This window comes from Dendrobium catenatum, unplaced genomic scaffold, assembly GCF_001605985.2.
Source record: "Dendrobium catenatum unplaced genomic scaffold, ASM160598v2 fragScaff_scaffold_1446, whole genome shotgun sequence".
Classification (NCBI taxonomy): Eukaryota; Viridiplantae; Streptophyta; class Magnoliopsida; order Asparagales; family Orchidaceae; genus Dendrobium; species Dendrobium catenatum.
The window spans coordinates 3,721,623-3,744,114 of NW_021319908.1; the positions used below are offsets into that span (position 1 = coordinate 3,721,623).

The 22,492-nt window shown below is 36.4% G+C and overlaps 1 protein-coding gene across 1 annotated transcript; it reads right to left on the bottom strand.

Annotated features, from left to right (window-relative positions):
- Positions 1 to 629: 629 nt before the first annotated feature.
- LOC110111750 lies at positions 630 to 18,013 on the bottom strand. Its single transcript, XM_020843750.2, has 4 exons — positions 17,878 to 18,013; positions 15,026 to 15,203; positions 13,308 to 13,740; positions 630 to 792 (listed from the first exon to the last, which is right to left on the bottom strand). Exons 1-4 carry the CDS (start codon positions 17,959 to 17,961, stop codon positions 645 to 647), a joined length of 843 nt encoding a protein of 280 aa, XP_020699409.1. The 5' UTR covers positions 17,962 to 18,013; the 3' UTR covers positions 630 to 644.
- Between the last annotated feature and the right edge of the window lie 4,479 nt (positions 18,014 to 22,492).

Sequence of the window (22,492 nt, forward strand, 5' to 3'; positions counted from 1 at the left end):
ATGATTTTGAAATTTGAAATTCAAAATCATTGGGTGGTGGATTGATGGCCGGAGGCTTGTGGGGCTTGGGGAGGCCGGCGGCAAGGGTGACGGGGGCGGCTAGGTGGCGGGTTGTGGCTAGGTAGGTGGGTGGGATTTAGGCGGTGGGGCTAGAAGATGAATTGGGTGGAGGGAATTTGATGCAAGAAGAAAATAAAATAACAAGAAAGATAAGAGAACCGCGAATCTTGGAATCCACCAAGATTGACGGGTATTGCTTTTGCCCCACTTGGGCCTCTCCTCTCACGAACTCACTAAGAGATCATTCCAAGAGAGAAAACTTAGAACTCACAAAGAGATCCATAAGCAAAAGCTGAAAATTTCATATTAATCATCATCCCAAAATACAAAACAACTAGCCTATAAATAGGCCTCATGAAAAGAAAAGAAATAAAAGACTAAAATGCCCTTCGGGCTACAATACTACATGACCACCTGTAAGGGTATAAAGGGAAAAACAATAATATGAAATAAACTAGTACATATAAATAAATAACTCAAGATCGTAGCCGTTGATCTTCGATGTCCTCATCATATCATCTTTAAAAAACACAAACTAAGTCACATTACTTTCAATATTCTTGTAAGCATTTACATAAATAACATCATATATGTGCCATGAAATAAAACTGTAGCTCAGAAGACTTTCGACTAGTATATATTACAACAAAAACGTACCTTTTTGAAGGAGCAGCCGTTTGATTTGATGACACGGATTCTTGAATACTAGTTCTTGCATGCCCACCACGAGATCTAAGGCACAATAGAATGCAATCAATGCTATAATAGAACTGTTATTCTTCATTTTTTTTGCAAATAAAATAGTCATAAAGCAGTTCATGAGGATCAACCAGAAAAAGTTTCAAAAGAAGAAATTAAATTTATGAAAATTTGAAACAAAACTCCAAAAAGATAGCATAAAATAACTAATTACTTTCACATTGTAAGCGAGACATGCGGTAATGAAATCTTATAAAGTAGGATCACAAATACCATTAAAATTGCAATCAATGAGCATCTCCAACTCAAGAGAGGTTACATATTATGTTGCACAATTTAAACAGGTTTTACCTCCGAGTCAAATTTCTTGTTTCAAAATACAGGGCAAAATACCCAAGACCTTAACAAAATCATGATTGATATCAGGGCTCATTTGGTTCCATAATATAAAATAATTAAAAAAAAAAACTTATTTTCAGTCTTTTTGTGTGAAAATAAAATCATCACATTTGAGAACCTTTGAAGACGCTTCTAGAGTTAAAAACACTATAGATTTCAAACCAAATCCATTCAAATGACAGAATCCATTAAATTCATCATTTTTCAAAACATTTTTCTTGCTTCAACTAAACAAACTGGGCCAACTATTTCAGAGATATTCAATATTTGAACAAGTGTCCACTGCAGATGAAGATAAAAATATAAACCAATTCATAGAGATACATTGTCATATAATATGGTGTTGAATTTATTCAGGGAGACATCCCCAAACTTGATAAGAAGGAAATTACAAATTTTCTAAATAGCTTTCAAGTAGAAGCCTCAATAAGACTACATAATCTTTATTACTTACAAAAATATGTTTCTCTCCATTCTCGTATGGCCGCAAAACCATACTTCCTCAATAAACAACAAGATACATAATATAACTGACTAGTCTGAAATATATTGTTTTTCTACTGCACAAATTTCTTTTTAAAAATATAAAAAATACGGTTGTTATTATTTGATGTGTCCGCCTGCTTGGGGTTTATTAAATTCACATATATGATTTCTAAGAAGAAACGTTTAAGATGTCTACTACTCGAGATTGGCTTCACAAAGCCTCCATCCAATCTTGTTCAACATAACATGTTACTTCTATTTTGCACAAAATTTTAGATAACTTCTGGCCATAATTCTTTTGTCAACCCATTTTCAATCCAAATCTATTCATATAAATATTCCCACAACGTTAGTACGTCTCAAATTCACCATTGTATGTTAAACCACATAAGACAAGTCGATCTCCAAAACCTTATATTTAGTAGGATCATTTCCCACTCAATATTTATATTTATTTTCTCACAAATTCATCTACTTATCTCAGAGAGAGAACGTCTGGGTTTCTAGAGAGAGAAAGACCGTCATCTTGTTCGATTTCGACTTCCCGCGGATTTTCCGCGGTCGGTGGAGCAGTCGCCGGATGATCATCGGCATTTCTTTGTCGATATCATGGATGCTCCGCGACACTCTGTATCTCTACGAACCTATGGTAGAAGTATGAGCGACATTGTTATCAGAGAAGGGGCGAGACCTCCGAGCCATCAAACTCTGATTGAAGGCAAGGGGAAGAAGACGATGGTGGATTGTGCAGAGGTTAAGAGAAATACGAATCTTAAGAAAGATGCAGGTATGGCTATTCTTGATTCCTCGTCGTCGGATGATTGTATTTTGAAGGTTAATAGATTTTCTAGGGTTCTTGAGGCAAATAATTGCCGACATACTACAAATGCTTTGAACTCTGTGGAAGTTCAGAAAATTGATGAGAACGTTGATTCTGGAAAGGCTTCTGGGAAGGATACTGCAAATGTTGAAATCTTGATGACCAATTTGATTGGTAATGGTAGATAGCATGGTATTGGGGAGGTTGCTGAGGCGTGGGTGAAGCCGAAGAACATCAAGATTACTTTCAACAGGGATCAAGTGGAGTTATCTGAAGACGGGATTGCAGTCAGACTCAATCCTGACATGGAAGCAAAGAATGCACAAGTATTGAAGAATTCGCTAGTTATTAAAGTTTTGGGAAATAATGTGCCTTTCTCAAATTGCAGCATAGAATTGAGGAGGCAATCGAGTAAGTATGGCGGATTTCATATGACGTCAATTGGTATGAATTGGATCCTCTGTTCTTTCCAATCGGATGAGGCTGTAGAAGATATCCTCAATGGTGGGTCGTGGTACGTTAGTGGTTCCATAGTCGGCATGGATAGATGGTCACCTGCTTTTGATCCCAATTCTTTCAAGGGAATTTCCGCTCCTGTCTGGATCAGATTCCCGTGCTTGCCATTATACTGTTGGGATGAGGAGAATATAGTGAGAATTGCATCTCGTTTTGGCTCACCGATGTTTATAGATGGTAATACGTTTAGATGGGGGAAACGAGAATTTGCCCGTGTTTGTGTTAAGATCGATTTGGAGAAGAAACTACTGAATGGAGTTTGGGTAGATGGATCAGCTGGGAGATTCTTCCAACGGGTGGAATATGAGAAAATTGATTTGCTTTGTTATCAGTGTGGTCGAGTGGGGCATGATAAGAAGGAATGTCCTGATGATGTAATTCAGGGTATTAAAGATCAAACGACGAGAGAGCCAGATGCTGATACAGGTGAAGGAAAGAAGATTGATCCTGAAGTCAAGCCTTCTGTGATTAATTCCGAGTACGGCCCTTGGATACATGTTCATTTTAAGAACAGACGTTTTACTAAGGGAGGAACTGTTGATAAAAAAAGTGAATGGTTATAATGGGGTCAAGTTGGAGAGCAAGGGAAACATTAACCAGAAGGCTATTGTGCATAAGCAAATTCGAAAAGAAAAGGAGACTGTGGTTGCTGTGGATAGCTGGCCAGGCAGAGTTGAAGAAAACAGGCCAGGTATAGAGAAAGCTGTTGAAGACAAGATACCAGAAATCGCATTAAACAATAGATATGCGGTTTTTCTTGAGGATAGTGAAGAAGATCCTGTAGGAAAACTTGAGGAGATTGATCAATTGAAGGATACGGGTGTGGAATTGGTTGACTCAGGTGTCATGAATAATGACACGATTCACAGTGGGGCTATTAAAGTTAAGGTAGCCAAAGAACTGAAATCGTTAGGGCCATTAGAACCAGATTATAAAAAGAAGAAGAGGGATGGAAGGTTGACTTCCATGAAGGAGGATAGATCCCCTGCATTGGTCTAATGTCATCTTTCTTATTTTGGAATTGCAGGGGGGCCAAGAAAAAGGAGGCCTCCTTGTATTTGAAAGAGATTGTTAGAGATCAGGACGTTTTCTTTATTGGGTAATGGAGACCAAGATGACCAGCATTGATAGAAGAGATGTTGATTGCCACATTGGGAATGATTGGGAGTATTTTCATTACCCTGCTGTGGGTCTTTCAGGAGGTATTTTGGTGCTTTGGAATAGGAAGGTAGTGTCTTTTGTGGTGAAGGAGTCTTCTTCCCAAGTGATTGTTGGGGATCTTACTATCCCTAACTTGGGGCTGTGGAAGGTTGCCATTGTCTATGGTAGTAGATGCTGCAAGGAGAGGGAAAGTCTCTGGAGCCAGCTTGAAGAGTGTATGGAGAATTCTATTCCTTCCATCATTGGTGGGGATTTCAACTGTATTTTGAACAAGGAGGAGAAGAGAGGGGGTAAGAGGTTCCTTTTTTCAAGAGGACCTAGAGATATGAAATGCTTTATGACAAATTCAGATTTCTTTGATGTGAGAAATATTGGACCAAGGTTTACTTGGTGCAACAACAAAGAATGTGCCTCTCGGATTTGGGAAGGGCTAGATAGGTGCTTGTTGAATTTGGTTGCTCTTCAGAAAACCCCTTTAGCTATTGTTAGACACCTAGCTAGAGTGGCTTCGGATCATAGTCCAATTGTCCTCAAAGTGGATAATAGGGTGCGGTTCAATTCGAATACCATCAAATTTGAGGATACATGGAGATCTTACCCAACGGCTAGGAGTATTGTGTATCATTCTTAGAAGAAAACTGACTTTGGTGATGATTGTATGATCTTGCAAAGGAAGCTTAGTAGAACTCTAAAAGCACTATTTTTTTGGAGTAGAAATGCAAAGACTTGAATGTGTTGAAGGAAAATCTGAAAAAGGAAATTCTGGAACTTCAAAACAAAGAGGCCTTGGGAGAAGATTGGTCAGTTAATGATCTTTTTCTGCTTAGAAGCAAAGTTCATGATCTTAATGTGACATTGAAGAGATTGTCCACTTGGTGGAATCAAATGGCAAAAGCAAGGTGGCATGAGGAAGGAGACACAAACTCAAAACTCTTTCATAATTTTGCTACGACAAGAAGGAACGGCAACAGGATAAATCAAATAAAAGATGTACACAATAATCTGCAGGAAGAAGATGATCAAATTGAGAAGGTATTTATCCATTACTTTGAAGCAAAATGGAAAAACAGAGATTGCGAATTGTCTGGATGGCCTTTGATTTCAGAAAAACAGAAATTGAACCCAGGTGAGGTGGCTGTGTTGAATGTTGAGTTCTCTGTGGATGAACTGCAGCTGTCGGTATTTCAACAGGGGAATAATAAATCTCCAAGTATGAATGGAGTTACCTCCTCTTTTTACAAGTGCTATTGGAATATTGTGTGAGAAGCTTTATGGAATGCTATTAATTGCTTTCTAAAATCTGGCCATATGAGTATGGATTGGAAAGATACTCTTATAGTATTGATTGCTAAGGTGAAAAACCCATTGTTTCCATCTAACTATAGGCCTATTAGTCTTTGCCAGACTAATTATAATATAACGGCTACAATGTTAGTTACCAGATTGAAGAATTGCATTTCCAAGAAGATTATTGAAGAACAAATGGCCTTTATTCCGGGAAGATCAATTTCAGAGCATTGTCTCTTGGCTCAAGAGATCTTTCATAAGTTCAAAATTTCTAAAAATAAAAAGGGCTTGATGACTATTAAATTGGACAAGGAGCAAGTGTATGATAGTATGGGGTGGCCAACTCTTGGGCAAATTCTTAATTGGTATGATTTTCCTTGTTTGTTTTCTAACCTTCTTATGGAGTGTGTTGTAGATGTGAGGTTTTCTACATTATTAATGGGAAGAATTCCAAATGGATCAATGCTCAAAGTGGATTCCGTCAAGGGAATCCACTGTCTCCATACCTCTTCATCATGTGCTCACAACTGTTGTCTAATTCCCTAGAGCAGAGGGGACAGACCCTTGGTATTCAAATCTCTCCTAGAGGTCCAAAGATCACACATCTCCTTTATGCAGATGATGTGCTAATATTTTCACATGTCTCTGGTGCCTTAGCTAAAGCTTTGAAGATTATTGTTGAGGACTTTTGTAAATGGACTGGCCAAAGGATTAACGTGTGTAAGTCACAGATTATTTTCGGGAAAATTGTCAGAATCTCCTTGAAGAAGAAGATTGCTAGAATGCTTGGATTCAAAGTGGTTAAGGAAATGAGTTATCTGGGAATTAAGATGTCTTTTAACAGATTAAGGATGGCTGATTTTCAAGAGCTATTGAGAAATGTCATGGATAGACTCAATGCTTGGGGGAAGAAGTCTTTGTCAATGGGAGGTAAGATTACTCTCATTACAAGCTCTTTGTTGACTATGCCAAACTTTTTAATCACACATTCTTTGATTCCTATGTGGGCTCCTAAAATTCGGCCTCGGCCTCCACTCGCTTTTCTTATTCGGCGAGGGAGTTTTAACGAACTAAGTTCCGAGATAAATTTTGGAAGGCAGATGGGTTTGTAGATAAGACACTACGAGGTCAACATCCTAGAAGAATGTTGTATGAGTTGGAAAAACTTTGTATAAATTTTCTTCGGCATAAATCTGATGGGAAACGTAATATGCACTATGTTGCTTGGGGGGAAATCTGCAAACCGAGAAGTATGGGAGGATTGGGTTTACAGTCGCCTATAATGAAGATTGGCTCGTTAAGATCCAAGCTAACATGGAATTTTATGCAGAAGCCGGAGACTTTGTTTCATAGAACAATCAAAGTCAAGTATGGGAATGATGTTATGAACGACACACACAAGAGAGTCACTTCTAATGCGTGGCAAATTCTGTTAGACGGTGGAAGGCATTTGAAAAGCATTATCAGGTGGAAAGTAGGCATTGGTGACAAGATTAATGTTTTGAATGATGGTCACTGGAATCTTACTTTGCTTCAGAAGTCCTTTCATCCAGATCTCATCATATTGATTAGTCAAATCCAGATTGAGCATAATATGGAGAACTGGGTGGAATTGCTGAATATGTGTTCGGGTAAGACAGTTTCGGCTTTATCTTATGAGCAAATGCTGTTACACAGATTTAATATGGAAGATGATGGTTTTTGTAATTGGTTTAATAAGCTCAAGCTTAACAAAAAGGTGGAGATTTTCTGTTGGAGACTTGGCAAGTCTGCAATTCCTACAAACCTTTTTCTTAGGCACCGCAGGATTGCTGTGAACGAATTGTGTGCTAGAGGATGCCATTCAGTTGAGAATTATGAACATATTATGGTTCAGTGTAAATATGTGGTTGAAGTCATTGGGAAGATGCTTGATTGGGGTATCCATATACCGGTTTTCCAATCTCTGGACTGTTGTTTGCAGGAGCTACGGAAGTTGACAGCACAGAATGTTGGTATTGTGAGAATTTACTGCACGATTGTTTACCTATCCTGGAAAAACAGGAATGAAGTTAAGCATGGCAAAGCTGCTTTGCCTTGTTCTGTGGTAGCTGCGAATGCTTTATCTCTAGCTATCACCAAATCTAGTCCATATCTTTCTAACTGGGGTACTAATCTCCTTAGGGAGTCTCAAGCAACTTGGTGCCCTCCACCGAAAGATTGGATGAAGGTTAATGTAGATGCTTCATTGCTTACTTCTAATACTGCTGGAATTGGTGGCATCTTCAGAGATCACAAAAGGTAGATTCATCATAGCGTTTGGGAAGAATAAAGTCCATTGGGATATTGCTCAGCTTGAGTTGGAGGCTGGTGAGGGAGTATATACGGAGCTATATGCTTGAATGCAAAGGGGGTGATTATTGAGAGTGACAACATCAATATTATTACATTCATTCAAGATTCTTTAAAAAAGAATAATTGGCTTGTGGATAGGTGGCCGGCAAAGGAGCTATTTTTCTTAAATGATTTCAATAAAGTTGTTTTTCAACATGCCTATAGAAGTTGTAATAAAGTAGCTAATATGTGTGCTACTTTGGCATTAGAAAGTAGTTTCTTTTTTTATAGCTCTTCTTTTAATAACATTCCTTCCTTGTTGTTGAATTTAATCAAGGAGGAATGTAATCCGTTTTACAATTGTACTTGGTTACTTTGTTACTTAATGCAATTTTGATGCATTTCTTTAAAAAAAATAATAAACAACAAGATACATAATATAACTGACTAGTCTGAAATATATTGTTTTTCTATTGCACAAATTTCTTTTAAAAATATAAAAATACCGTTGTTATTATTTGATGCATCTGCCGGCTTGGGGTTTATTAAATTCACATATATGATTTCTAAGAAGAAACATTTAAGGTGTCTACTACTCGAGATTGGCTTCACAAAGCATCCATCCAATCTTGTTCAACATAACATGTTACTTCTATTTTGCACAAAATTTTAGATAACTTCTGGCCATAATTTCTTTTGTCACCCCATTTTCAATCCAAATCTATTCATATAAATCTTCCCACAACGTTTGTACGTCTCAAATTCTCCATGGTATGTTAAACCACATAAGACAAGTCGATCTCCAAAACCTTATATTTAGTAGGATCATTTCCCACTCAATATTTATATTTATTTTCTCACAAATTCATCTACATATCTCATTTATATCAAACTAAAATTGACTATTTTCAATGACTTCTTTGTTACAATACTTTTGAATTCACATAGCATTGACTGCCTGATTACATTTTTATAAAAAAATTGCTTTCAAGCCTCAAATATAGTGTATTATCACCTAGTAGCATTGGTACTTGTCCACTTCAACCACTCAACTTTAACTTAGGAAGTGATGTGAATTTTTATGTATATAAAATCCATATTACCTAAATTTATCACCACTAAGTATCAATTAATCACCCAACAATATTGACAAACAATTATCATCATTATTCTAACTCTTCACTTATTTCAAGAAAAAATCTCCACTCATAGAAGTTATTAATCTAAAAATAGAATATACCAAGCTACCCAAATAAAGATTCTCCTATATTTCCCACAATATTATACATCTACTTTCTTCTTCAAGACTGAAATAAAATATTCTTCAAAAATCATTTGGCACCAACTTGATGCAAGGGACATTTGGGATATAAAGAAAATAATTTTTGTAGCTAAATTGCCAAAACCTTTGTTCTACCTAGGTCATTTCCTAACTAATTCCCTATAGTATCAATCAAAAGCAAAGATGACAAATTTACTAGTTAGTTTAGCCTACAGCCTTTTATCTACTTCAGTTAAATCCAAGGCAAAGAACTTAGATAAGGCTAACATAGTCAGAGCATGAATGATAACAAAAACATCAAATAGACCCTAAGTAAGACCAATTCAATCTTGTTTCAACTCAAATGGTTCAGAATACTCAATTACAATATAAAACCTGCATCAGAAAATTATGTATCAAGGATAAGTGCATAAATAGAGTCAGCATTGGCCCTTGAGGCTCTCAGGAAAATTTGAAAGTTCATCTTCAGAATATCATATTTGCAAATAAAATTTGAGGGACTCAATTGCAAAAAAAAAAAAAAAATCAATTGACATTCAAATAAAGAGAGGGAGACCAAGGAAAGAGGAGAGATAAATCCGAGTGGAAGGAATCAAGATTTCTTCACCTAATTCTACTTGGCTAACCACCATTTTAGGAGATTCAATGAAATATTCCTTAAGCTAATATTATCTTTATTTATGTATTTTAATCATTAATGATGTGTCTTATTCATCGGCTTAAATTAGTTTGAAAAGGTTCTCCTTAACTTGAATGGATGTAGAAAGTTCAGGAAAAAATTTCTTGAACTAGTGCCCTATGAATAAAAAGGATTGGCTTTTATTTTCCTATAAATAGGTTTAAAAGATGTAAAAATTAAATAAAATCCAGCATGCCATCCAAAGCACTAGGGCATGGGTTTAGGGGAGGAACCCTTTGGAGGCTGGGGGGGCAATTGCCCCCCACGAATTTTTTTTTGTTCATTATACTATTATTTAGGTAATTTGTCTCCCTTCAATCTATTTTTTAGTCTTTATTATAAGGGTTTTTAGGCAATTGCCCCCCCCCCCTCTAAAAAAATTAAAATACTATGGTGTTTAGGTAATTGTCACCAATATAATTAAATACATTGTGTAGATGTGTTATTGTTAAAGAATGATGAACCAAATACAAAGAGAAATCATAAATCAAATTTTGTTCTGGGGGCGCTGCCCTCTCTCTCTCTCTCTCTCTCTCTCTCTCTCTCTCTCTATCTATCTATCTCTCTCTCACTCTCTCTCTCTCTCTCTCTCGCTCGCTCGATCGCTCATTCCCTACTCATGGGTTTCAATTCAATCTTATTTTTGCTAAATTCCTCAATAGAAAGCCTAAATTCTTGAGCTAATAATTTCTATTTGACTTCTAGTCTTTCACAGCCTATTTTTTAGATCCCAATTTTGATATCAATTTCGTAGTTCAAATACAAATAAATTTCATTATAGTTTGTGACTGATTAAGAGAAACTTTCAAAAGTAGTACAAAGTCAAAATCCCTTGCATCAAGAATACATAGCTTTGAAAGAAATAAAAAAATTGGAAGATTCGATCTCTAATTTCAAAAATCATCTAAATAGATAATCAATTACTCAATTACCATGATGATTGCTTTTAAGAGAATCGGCATATAAAAAATAAGATGAAATGATGATAGAAGGCGCATAAAAAGTGCTTCTTATTGATCTAGTTATCATAATCTATTAGGAGTTCATAGACCATGCAAGAGTCCAAGATAGCATAGATATGACAAAAGAAGGTCACAGATTGAGCATCAAAGTGAACTGTGGGGTAAAGAGCAAAGCAAGTCAAACATGTACCTATCAGACCATATAAGATATTGGGATAGGTTTAATGGATTCAAAAGAGGCAGCAAATTTTTACGAAGATACTTCAAAAGAGGACCAAAAAAAGATTTTTTTTTTTTCAAATCCTTTTATGCAAGTACATTTCACTGCTAGCGATAATGCATCAGCTTCAACTTCATTCAGAATTGAGTGATTCATAACCAATCAAAATATGCTACCTCATCAAAAGGTTGTGCATCATATAGATGGGTTATGTCAGAGAAATTATGTAGATGGCTAATGTCAACTAAAAGGATCATTGGACAGAATGGTCATGTGAAATAATAAAGCTATTTAGCATTGATAAAGAACTTTATTTCCAAGATCACCATCATTGGTCAAGTGTTTATCATATTTATAAGTTACTATTATGTGATCAATTTCATTTGCAATAGCAAATTATCTTAAAGGAGTTATGATCTACTAAGCTCTCAATAAAATTTGTAAGTTTAAAGTTGGAAAGTAGAATTTGCAAATATAAAATAAGAGGCTAAATTGCGGAAAAAAAAAACGATTAAAATTGAAATAATGGAGGCAGCCAAGGAGAGATGAGAGATACATTCAAGTGGGTAAAAATCAAGGAAACTAAACAAAATTCTATCCATAAATTTCTCCAACTAGTTTTACATGGCCAACAGCCCTTTTAAGAAGTCCAAAAGAACACGCCCTTAATTTAAACTATGATTAGCTTCATTTCCTTATTTTAAGTATGGTGAAAAGGATGTGCCTTTTGCTTCACTTTAAATTAGTTTATAAAGGTTGTCCAAAATTTAGGAGAAGATTTCCTAAATTAGTCTTTTTATGGATAGAAATGGATTGGCCCCTATATTTATATAAATAATAAAAAAGGATGTCCTCCCTCACTCTAAACATAAGAACAAAAGATATCAATTGCTGTGATTTGGTTCAATTTTAGGCTACATTGTTTCTTAGGCTCATTTTATCCTAATAAGTTTCTATATAGGAATTAAAAAAAAAAGAAGCCAAGCAATAAAATCTACATTTTCTCCCTCCCATCCTGGTTTATCCCTCTCTCTCTTCCGAGAAGCTTTAGAAGCTTTTTCCTCAAAAAATCCCAAAAAATCGGTATCAGAGCTTGGTGGAGAAGATCAAGGGAAAAAAGGAGGAAGGTGTTATGGTATTCAAGAAAGGGAGATGCCGGCAGTTTTGTTTGGTGAGGCGCACAGGAGCTGCCTGTGCAGTTTTTGCGCGGAATCAGAGGAGCGTAGACACAGAAAACGGGACATGGGTTGTATGAACGGGAGCCTGCACATGAAGACTAAAACAGCGGGCTGGCAAGGGGCTCGCGTGTGGGCAGGCAGGTAGCAGGAGATAGGAGCTCATGCAGGGTCTAATATGAGCAGGGGCTGGAGTGGAGGTGGGTTCGCGTAGGATTGTGCACACGGGCAGGTGGGCTCCAGGCGGTCGGGTGTATAGGATCAAGCGGGAGGCTGAAATTGCTCGGGAAGCGTTGGGCTCAGGCCGGTGCTTTGTGTGAGGAAATCACATTGGGCTGGTGGACGAGTCACGCACGTAGGCTGGTGAAGTCCGAACTGAGAAAAAAATAAGAATGGGCTGCGGGATTCACAGCGCGGAATCGGTGTCGGGTCAGAGACCGAGGCACTGGGCTATGGGATTATGGACGGGATCAGACATCGTACGAGAGTGGGCATGAATTGCTAGCGTAAGGCATCAGACCGCACTCATGCGGGATCGAAAGATTGTTTACAAGAACAAAGGTGACAGTCGCTGGTGCGCAAGTCGGATACGTACGAGAGTTATTGCGGACAGTCAAGCGTGGGAGTTCAGGCCAGTCACGAGATCGAAAGCGGAGCTAGGGCGTCACAGTAGGCACAAGTTTGAGTGATTAGGTGGAGTAGAAGAGGTGACCGTCCGGTGGAGGCCTTTTTTCCTTGGGTTGTTCTTTGAAAACAATAGGTGGAGGAGAAGAGGCAATCGGTAGGAAAGAGTTTTTTTTTCTTAGGCTATTATTTGTGGACAGCATGTGTTTTCTTAGCTTTGTAAAATTGGACCAAGGTTGAGATTATTAGTAATTTGATCCAATTTGTATGTTGTTATCTTTTTTGCTATTTTGCCATTCATTTAGATAGTTTTAGTTTAATATGTATGGCTTGTATTGTTTAGGTAGAGCTGAATTGAATAAAGATTAAATCCTTTTTCTCTCCAAAATCTGAGTGCTCTCTCCCTCCTCCCTCTCCCTCTCCCTCTCATCCAAGAAGAGCAAGAAGCTCCTCCTCAAGAATTTCCCAACAAAATCAAATTAGAACATGTTATTATCGCGGGTATGCATGTCAGAAACTCAAAACTATACACTGTAACAAATGCAACTTGAAGAACTTGGAATATCAGATTGTAGAGTGATACTAAGGAATTGAACTATATAGGGGATTTTAACTATCGCATACCTTGTAAAGTAGGGGACTACCATTGACTGTTTATTACTTGTTGTAAAACTCTTCAACATGTTGAATTCTGCAGCAACTGAGAGTAGATCCTTGATCTCAGGCACGCCACCTGAGAGCAGCATATGACCGTTTGGGTGTACGGTAACATTTGTAACATTTGAACTATCCGAAATAAATTCCAGCAGAGGTTTTGGAATGTGAAAGTGCCTTGCTGAGTGCAAAATATGATCTAAATCGTGCGCTCCGACCCCATAAAGAGAAAACATATCATAATTGTCAATAGCCACAGTTCTGAGTCCCATAAGATTAGACAACAATGAAGTATCTATGTTGTCTTCCTCACTGGTGCCGCTGAAAAGAAACTTCAGGATCTTTTCATGTCTAGTACACTGTTCAGCAATCCCAAAGCTAAGGACCGAATCAGGATGAGCATCTGTTTCCAACCAAGTATTCAAATGCTGAAGCTTAAGAGATTGAAAATTTACTGTAGGAAAATTATACCGAAGTTCATAAACATGAGCTACAGATTATTATTAAAGATAGACTTGCATTGTTTGTAAAAGACTAAGTTTATAGAGAACTAAGAGAATTAGATACCTGACATGCAAGTTATGATCTCCAAATTGGCTAAGCTACTAATGATTTTTGTAAGCCATAATGATGTGATGGCGTGGAGTAATTAACTTAACTAGGTATCTATCCTATAAAACTCCCCAATTGGGGAGTATGAGGGATGAAGAATAATGAAAGTGTTTCCCCCTTTTATCTATTTTCATCTTCTTCTTTTTTCCCCTTCTTTGAGAGTAATTGATCAGCTCAAGATGCTCATTTATCATTCATCATACATGTCCAAACTACCAAAGATAATTTGTCACCTAATCTTGAAGAGATATCATTATTGTATAATCATTCATCAATCTATCATTTCTATTGTTGTCGCACATCCATCTTAATATTTATTTTTCTGAGTATAAAAAAATAGAATTTTAATGATTGTCCGTCATTTAGTAAATGTAGTTGCTGATAATCAGGAGATTACTAAGAAAATCAAACAGGAAGACATAACAAAAATTTTTGCTAATAAATAACAAAAAGTTCGATATCGCAGCAAATAATTGCATCTACACCATAGAGAACACACTGATAATTTCCTGCAAACCTCTAGAACACTGATTTTCTAGCTTACGTCTTTGTATATGCATGTCATAAGTATGCAATCATCATCATCATTAACATTAACCAGTTAGTTGAGGCTGGCTCTATGAATCTATTTTCTATTTGCTTTTTTCTTGAGTGTTGCCTAAAGTGTCGAGCCTAGGCAAATTATTCTGAATAACTTATATACATATCACCTTAGGTTTTTTGATTCATAAGCATGCATCATTCTTATATCAAGAGGCATACCATTACATATACATGTAAATTTATTACTTCATAGTTCAATATAAAGTTAATATGTCATATTTTAACATATTATTTGTATATTATATAAAAAATCACTTAACTTTTATTTTAACTTCACGTAATTTTTAGATTTTGAGGCGTCGCCTCACGAACGAAAAACGCCTCAGTACCCAATTGCGCAATTTTAAACCTTGTAATGACATGATTGAAGAGGCAAGCTCATAAAAAGCTACCTAAATATTTTATTTTAAAAATATTTTTTAGCAGAAAGAGGCATGAGCTCAGCAACTAATTTCTTTGATAAAGCATCAAACCTTGCATGTCTATAAGTACAGGTTTTTCCACCATTGGAATTGATCTTTGAGGATGTTTATGTGTTGGGAACATGTTCTTGGGAAACAATTTCTCTTCAACAGGTGGAGAACCAACCAGCACAGAAGCTGATTTTAAGATATCTCGTCTATTGCCATAACCTGGTAAGGATGTAATCTCCTGCACATTTGAAAAGAAAATTTGCATAAGGATGTGCATCTAAGACTTCAGAAAACACAACTCATATTTGTTAGGCCAATCCAACAGTTCTTTAGAATGGCCTGCATTCTGGAAATTTTAATATCTGCAGTTAAAGTGAAGAACTCAACAAGTACCAATACTTTGGCATTTAGTCCTTCTTCCAATCAGCTAAACACAATGGATCCATTAGAAAACGCTCTTGCTTATTCAAAACAAAAAAATTAACAACCTTTATCACATTGATATCAAGTTAGCTTAACTCAGTAAATGCGTGATTGAAAAAAAAAATTTCCAAAGACCGGTTTACAAAAACGAAGCTTACTATGTAGATTTTTTTCGTACGGAGAATAGAAGACTGATAAAAATAAATATAATAAGTATAAAAATTCCAATGTTTCATACAGTAACGAAGAAAATATGGAATAATGAAAGTTCCTATTACATAAAAATCTTGCAAGCGTCAAATAATGCTATAAAAAATAAATGAGACATCCAGAAGGAGGAAAATGAATGCTCAAGATGTATAGATCAAGATGATTGTCCATGAAAAGCATGCTTCTGCCACGCATAAACAACCCAAAATACTTGAGATGCTAAAATCAATAATTTAGTAAGCACAAAGTCTACAGTGAGTAAGAATAAAAAATATCAGTGACTAAGAATAACCATCTCGACAAATTATAGTACAAAACCTTAGGAAATTTTTAGTCCCAAGAAAGATGATTCATCTTTGAATGACAAACTTACAATCAAATTTATCATACTGCATAAGATACCTGGAGTATAACAATAGCATGATAGTAACTCTATATAAACCCAAAGAAAAAAAACTTTAACCATCATTCAACCAAGGCATACTCCTTCCCACTTAAAAGCAATAGTCATCCAATGTCTTCAAGTGACTAGACCGTAGAAGTTAAAAAAATTGCACCATGCATGATATAGAACATTCCCCATGTCTATTAAGACAGAATTTAATATCACTGTTTTTCTTAGTCTTATGGGGGAAACTCGCAGCAGTTTTAAAACCTTACCTCACAACCACAGCAAATTATCCATAAAAAGCTGTCGATGAACCTTCTGTGCTTTGGAATGAGAGATGCAACAAGTAACACCGCAAAATTACATAAAACCTAAAGACTTTCCTCAAAAAGGAAACTTTAACAACAAATTTCAAATCTTTCTATGGTTTTTGTTTCTTTTTTTGTTTGGAGGGATTCAAACCTTAGGCCAAAGTTCTTCCTAAAGTACATCCGCCAAAATGTGTAGTTCCGCAATCACACACTCATTCATTGATTTTGTTGATCCCTTGTAGTTTTTTCGCAAACCTACTCTACCTAGAATCTTCCTTTCACAGTGTATTTTTGTAATCTTGGTGAAAGAATAAACTCTGCAAATTGTTGATCATGTCAAGCTTAAAAAGAGAATAATTTCAGTCGGTATAAATATCATATCTTTGATGAAAATACGGCCCAAAGTTAATTTGCGCTATCATTCAATAACACACAGCAGGGATAAATCTTTACCCATGGGAAATTTATATTTTTTTAGCCGGTTTCTAATTAAACGGATAAAAAAGGTTAAACATGTATCACTAGAAGCATGTTGTGTAACACCTTACACATCACATTCTCAAAGATTACATATCAATCAGTAAAATAAACTCTCCCAGGATGGGGGAGGTCAGCAGTTTCCTAATTAGAGCAGGGTAAGAAAGATTTATAAATGATGATCTCAGCATCAAAGTTAGAAAATGTGACAATCTCCTTCATCTTCAAGGCAATGCTGTGCCCAAGGAGAAATTATTTGGTGCGGAGTGCAGACGTAGCTCTACGTCTGGACTCCAATTAAATTTGGACACGTGGATATTCACTGTGCTCTTTTTTAAGAAAAATTTTCTAGAAATTTATAATGTGTAATTCAATGTACTTTTGGCGCGCTTTCACTTTTACTATCCTTTTGTTGCGCTTTTACTGTCTTTTACTTTTGTTACCCTTTTACTGCGCTTTTGTTGTCATTTTGCTACGCTTTTGCTTTATGAGCAGTGAAATGGTGCGACGAAAAATAAAATGACCTAAAAACATGAAATCCAATTAAATCTCCACGTGTCCACTGCACTTTTCAAAATTTAATTGGAGTTCGGACGTAGAGCTAGATCCAGACTCCACACCAAATAATTTCTCATCCCCAAGCCACTAAATTATGAATAAACCTACATCAGACATCATGATAGTGTAGCCAATCCCTGTAGTTACATCTGACATGATCAAACAATTATTCCGCTGTATTGATGACGCATTAAATATTGTAAATTAAGAGATTACAAGTGCTAAAAGCACAAACAAAAATAAAACCCCTTATTCAATAAAGAAAGAATAACGCCAAACTCAATAAGCTCGCCCACCTGTCCATGGAAAGAACAATAAGCCAGAGAAAATATCTCTACGAAGCCATTTCATAAAATCCAATTTTTTTAGAGAAATGTAAGCATATCCAAAGCTAAACACAACTTCCATGCTTTTTGACTGGAACCTTGTTTTAAAACTTGCGCTATTGAAGCTAAAAACATATTTGGCTTCCGTAACAATACACCTAGTTCGAATACATCGAGCAAAGACTGGAAGCCCATCTTCGTAAAAGCTGATTGACTCACCTTGGAAGAACGGCAGCTGTTCTGGTCCTGATAGAAAGGAGCTAGGGAGAAAGCGGTGGATGCCATGAGAGAGAGCTCCGCCATCGCCAAACGACAAAGGCCGGATTTTTAATGAAGGCAAATCGATGGATTGAATAAGCACAAAGTCGCCGGAAAATTTCAAACGATCCCTGACCACAAAGAGCTCGCCCCTCCATTAGATTGAAAACAACTTGTGGCTTGGGCCTGCTGAGGGGGGTAATTATTTGCTGCGGACAGCGTACAGCTCTGCACTCCAATTAAAATCGGGCATGTGAAGTAGAAATGTAGAATTTTTAATTGAATTCTTTTTTATTTATGTCTTTTCATACCGGCTGATCCGACCTTTTATTATTATTTTTTGAATAATTATTTAGGATAGGCGCTCCATTTAAAAAAAAAATAGCAAAATCTTTCAAATCTAAATATTTAGAAATTCTAATAATACTCTAAAGAAAAGACGAGGAACAACATTGCCATCTCACATGACACGAAGGATGAAAGAATGTATGAAAACGTTGACAAATTGGAACTTGATTTGGCTGGAACTGTTGAGAATTTCAACTTATTGTTAAATTTCTATATTATCCCAAGTTATTTTAATGGTTTTCAAAGTCCTTTGAATTTTATTGAGTTCTAAAACAAAATTGCTTAGAGAAAGCACATCAATGCTCGGTACAAACGCATACAAATGAGTAGAAGATGCAAAAGAGTATTGCCAAGCCGGCTCAAGTTCGGCTCGTGAGCTCCTTATTGAGTCGTAAGCTAAAGCTTGAGCTCCAGCTCAACTCAATAACAAGCTCATGAGTTGAGCTTATTGAACCATGAGCTAGAGCTTGAGCTACTCGTTTACTAAATGAACTCGAGTTCGAGCATGGTTAGACTCGGCTCTTGAGCTCGCGAGGTGGCTCGTAATAACATATATTATTTTCTAAAATAGATTAAATTTTTTTATCTATATAAAAGTTACATCACAACATGAATAAAAAAATGTACAGCTGTCTTATGACGTCCTGTGCTGTTAATAGCATTTGGCTTTTTATGGAAAGGTAAAAAGCAGCATTAACTCTAATGTCCTGTTACAAAGAAGAAAAAAAAGAAAATCAAATTTCTCTTTTCACATGCAACAAATGACTTTCTTATATGGTAGACACGAGTCACGCAACTTTCTTCTCTGGCACAAGTGACATCATCTCCCATAGTGAAATCGTGCACTATCTCACAAGCCACTCACGAGCCCTCTTTTTTTATAGCGAGTCGAGCTCGAGCTCATGATTTGGCCAACGAGTCCGGCTCGAATTAGGCATGACACGCGCTCAACTCGACTCATTTACAACCCTAAATCTACATAATATGTCTAATTGAGTGCTTTAGAATTTTAGCTAAAATTGTAGAAGTATCACCCAATTCTTGACATAAGGGGGGCTACGACCTAAAATTAAAGAGAGCATAGAAACCTAAAGATGTTTAGAGCCATATCTAATGATTGACACCAATGATCAGTAACAGTCGCTTTAATCATCTGACCCCCATCACTTAACTATCATTGATCAATCATTATCATCCATCCATTGTCACCTACTTACTTGATCATTGCCACCTAATAATTGTCTCCCAACCATCATCACCCCAGAAATGTCACTTAATTACCATTGCCTAATAACCATCACTGAATTATCATCATCGCTCAATTACTATCACTCAACTTTCATCTCCCAATTTCCATCTCCAACATCAGTTACAAAGCCCAATCATTCTCTTGAATGTCATCATCTCCCTTACCCACTACTTAATAATTATCTACATAGCCATAAGAAGTCAAGTAAGTGTTCACCACTTTGTAATCATGTATTCCCTAATTAATGGGAAGAAAGGACTTCTATAAGCTCATTTTATCGTGTATAATTTCAATTGAGTTGAGGTCCGTTTTTTTTTTTATCATTTTTTGAGTTTCCCGCATAAAAATTGTTGGCATATCATCTCCTATATCCATGCTTATAGATTTTTATGAAATGCTAAGATGATAAACTTTCTCTCTAAATCCTTTTTTTTAGTATGTAATAGTGTGACACCAATTATGATAAATAATCATATCATTCTACAAATACATGTACAATGGTTAATGTGCATAACACCCATTAAATTGGAACTTCCCACTCTAACACTCATCAATTTGATAAACATTCTCGTTATCAAAGATAATATAATTTTGATAGCGAAGACCCTCCTAGCTTGTCCTTGGAAGATCATATTCATATGATGGAGGAGCGTCAAGCTCAAATCATTCAGCTCTTAGAGGAGCATAGTGTCACAAAGAGATCTTTCTTAAGTCTTCCATGCCGCCTTAGCACCTCAATCCTAATGCTAAGCAACCTAACTCCTAACAACGCTAGGGAAAAGCACTTGCAATTGGAGAGTAGAGGTTAAAATGGAAAGAGCACTCTTTACTAAGAAAGGTTCTTTACAAGGCTTGAAATCTTGAATGCTTTGAAGTGTATTACAAATGAGGGGGAGGGATCCTACTTATAACCCTCCACCCACTCCTATGAACATTCTAGAGTATACTACACAACACATATGTGTAGAGTTCTCTAGAAGACTCCACACAATTCCTACATATCATACATTTACATTACAAAATTCTAGAGAGTTCTGGAGTTCCCCAGAATTCTCTCCAAAACCCTAGATATATCATGATTACCCAAGAGATGTGTAGAACCTCTTAGACTTCCATAGTCTTCTAGAAGCTCCTAGTGACTTCTAGAGGATTCTAGGCATGAGTAGTACATTATAGAGCCTTCTAGAACATGATGTGTCAATGTCTAGAGGGCTATAGTTAATCTCATTAAAATTTTAAATATCTAAGGTAACTTGCTTATGTATAATTGTATTATAAGTTTAGATTTAATATCCAATTTAATTGAATGTTTTTTTCTTCAGAGTTGTAATCGACTATAGGAGGTTGCCTCTATAGGAGCCCAAGATCCCAATTAAAAATAAAACCTCTCTTAGTCCGCTAAAAGAGGGGAAAAATCTCTGAATGTCAATCATGCTTATTGTAAGTCAATTTCATATTTAAAACAATAGGTGAATGTGATTATTATATTGAGGGATAATTGTTACATTTGCTATGTCGAGTTTTAATACAAAAATAAAATTATTTCTTTCCTCAAATCGATAAAACAAGTGTTAGTTTATTCTTTGGAATAATTAACACTAATTATGTATATTTGATTAAATAAATATTATATAACAAATTGAGTGATCATCATTATACACAACTTTTAATTTTGTTTATAGTTCAGATTTCATCTCCTACCACTCGTTCACAGTTTGAGTCATAGAGCTTCTCCGGCATGATCAGAGAGATCCCTCCGACCAACTCCCACCAAACTTCACAGAGAGCATAAGGGGGATGCACACCATCAATCGAACAATCAAAATCTAGTGGATTGATGGTTTGCTTCACACTTATCCAGAAAACCTAGCTAGGGAGCTCGGGAATGGGATTTTAACGTAGGGAATGCTCCAAATGCCAGCGCCTTGTATCAAGCAGCTTCATCTAGCTCTCAATGACACTTCCTCTTCAAACACTGTGGTTGAAGGAGCATAAAAAGTATGAATTCGAGCGAAGGGTAGAGATACTTATTTGGAGATCACTTGAGCTTAATTTGAAGACGACTGAAGAGCTAGGGAAGCCAAGGGATTGCTCTAGGAACTTTAGGGAGGCTTTTTGAATAAAAAGGAGAGAATGAGGGGCTCTGCAATGGGATGCCCTATTCAAGCTTCATCCATGGAAAAATATGGAAATAATCATGCTTGAGGGACCCTGGATGCTTCCCAGCTGAAGGGAATATCCTACGAAAGTTTACTGGGCTCGAAGGAGGCTAGCTCAGGCCATGGGGGAAGCTTTACCCAGGACTTATAATGAGGGGATCACTAAGAATTGATCAACTAGGTCAAATCAATACTTGGGTTAAAGTTCAATGTACTCATAGTGATGTCTATGATGCATTAAAAGAGGTTCCATTACCTAGTTTGATAGATCCATGTTGAAGTTTCAAGGAAACTTTAACTTTGCCTTAAGTGGCATTTTGGTCGAGTGAGCCCATAGTCAACTCTGGGTCAACCAATGCCCACCAAAGTGCAATTTTATGGTTAGCATGTCATAACAAGGATTATGAACATGTTAAACGGTTTTGAGGAAGGTCCTAAGGTCAAATTCCATAAGATGCAAAGTCTAAGGGCATGGGCTATAAATATTTGAAGGTTTTATAGCCTTTTGATTTCAATTGAGTTTTTGGGTTTAGAGGACTTGGATTGACCTTAAATTTAGGGAGCTGACCCTTGAGACATGTCTAATCAATATACAATTAAAAAATTATGGATCCAAATTCATTTGATTTGATTTTAAGATAATTAAAAAAATCACCCAAAAAGGGTTATAGGACATGGGCTTTTGACCTTGAGTTTTGGTTTGAGATTCTAGATTTGAATGTAGTTTTGGGTTTGATTGGTTGAATTTGATTTGCTCATTTCAATGACAATCATTTAGGTGATTGTCAGTCATTAGTTAGAAGACATCAAGTGGTGGTCA

Coding starts and splice junctions, on each gene's coding strand:
- LOC110111750 (XM_020843750.2), bottom strand. CDS start 17,961: ATGGCGGAGCTCTCTCTCATGGCATCCACCGCTTTCTCCCTAGCTCCT. Junction 15,204..17,877: donor ACAGCTGCCGTTCTTCCAAG/GTGAGTCAATCA, acceptor TCAAATGTGCAG/GAGATTACATCCTTACCAGG. Junction 793..13,307: donor GTAGTCCCCTACTTTACAAG/GTATGCGATAGT, acceptor ATTGTGCCTTAG/ATCTCGTGGTGGGCATGCAA.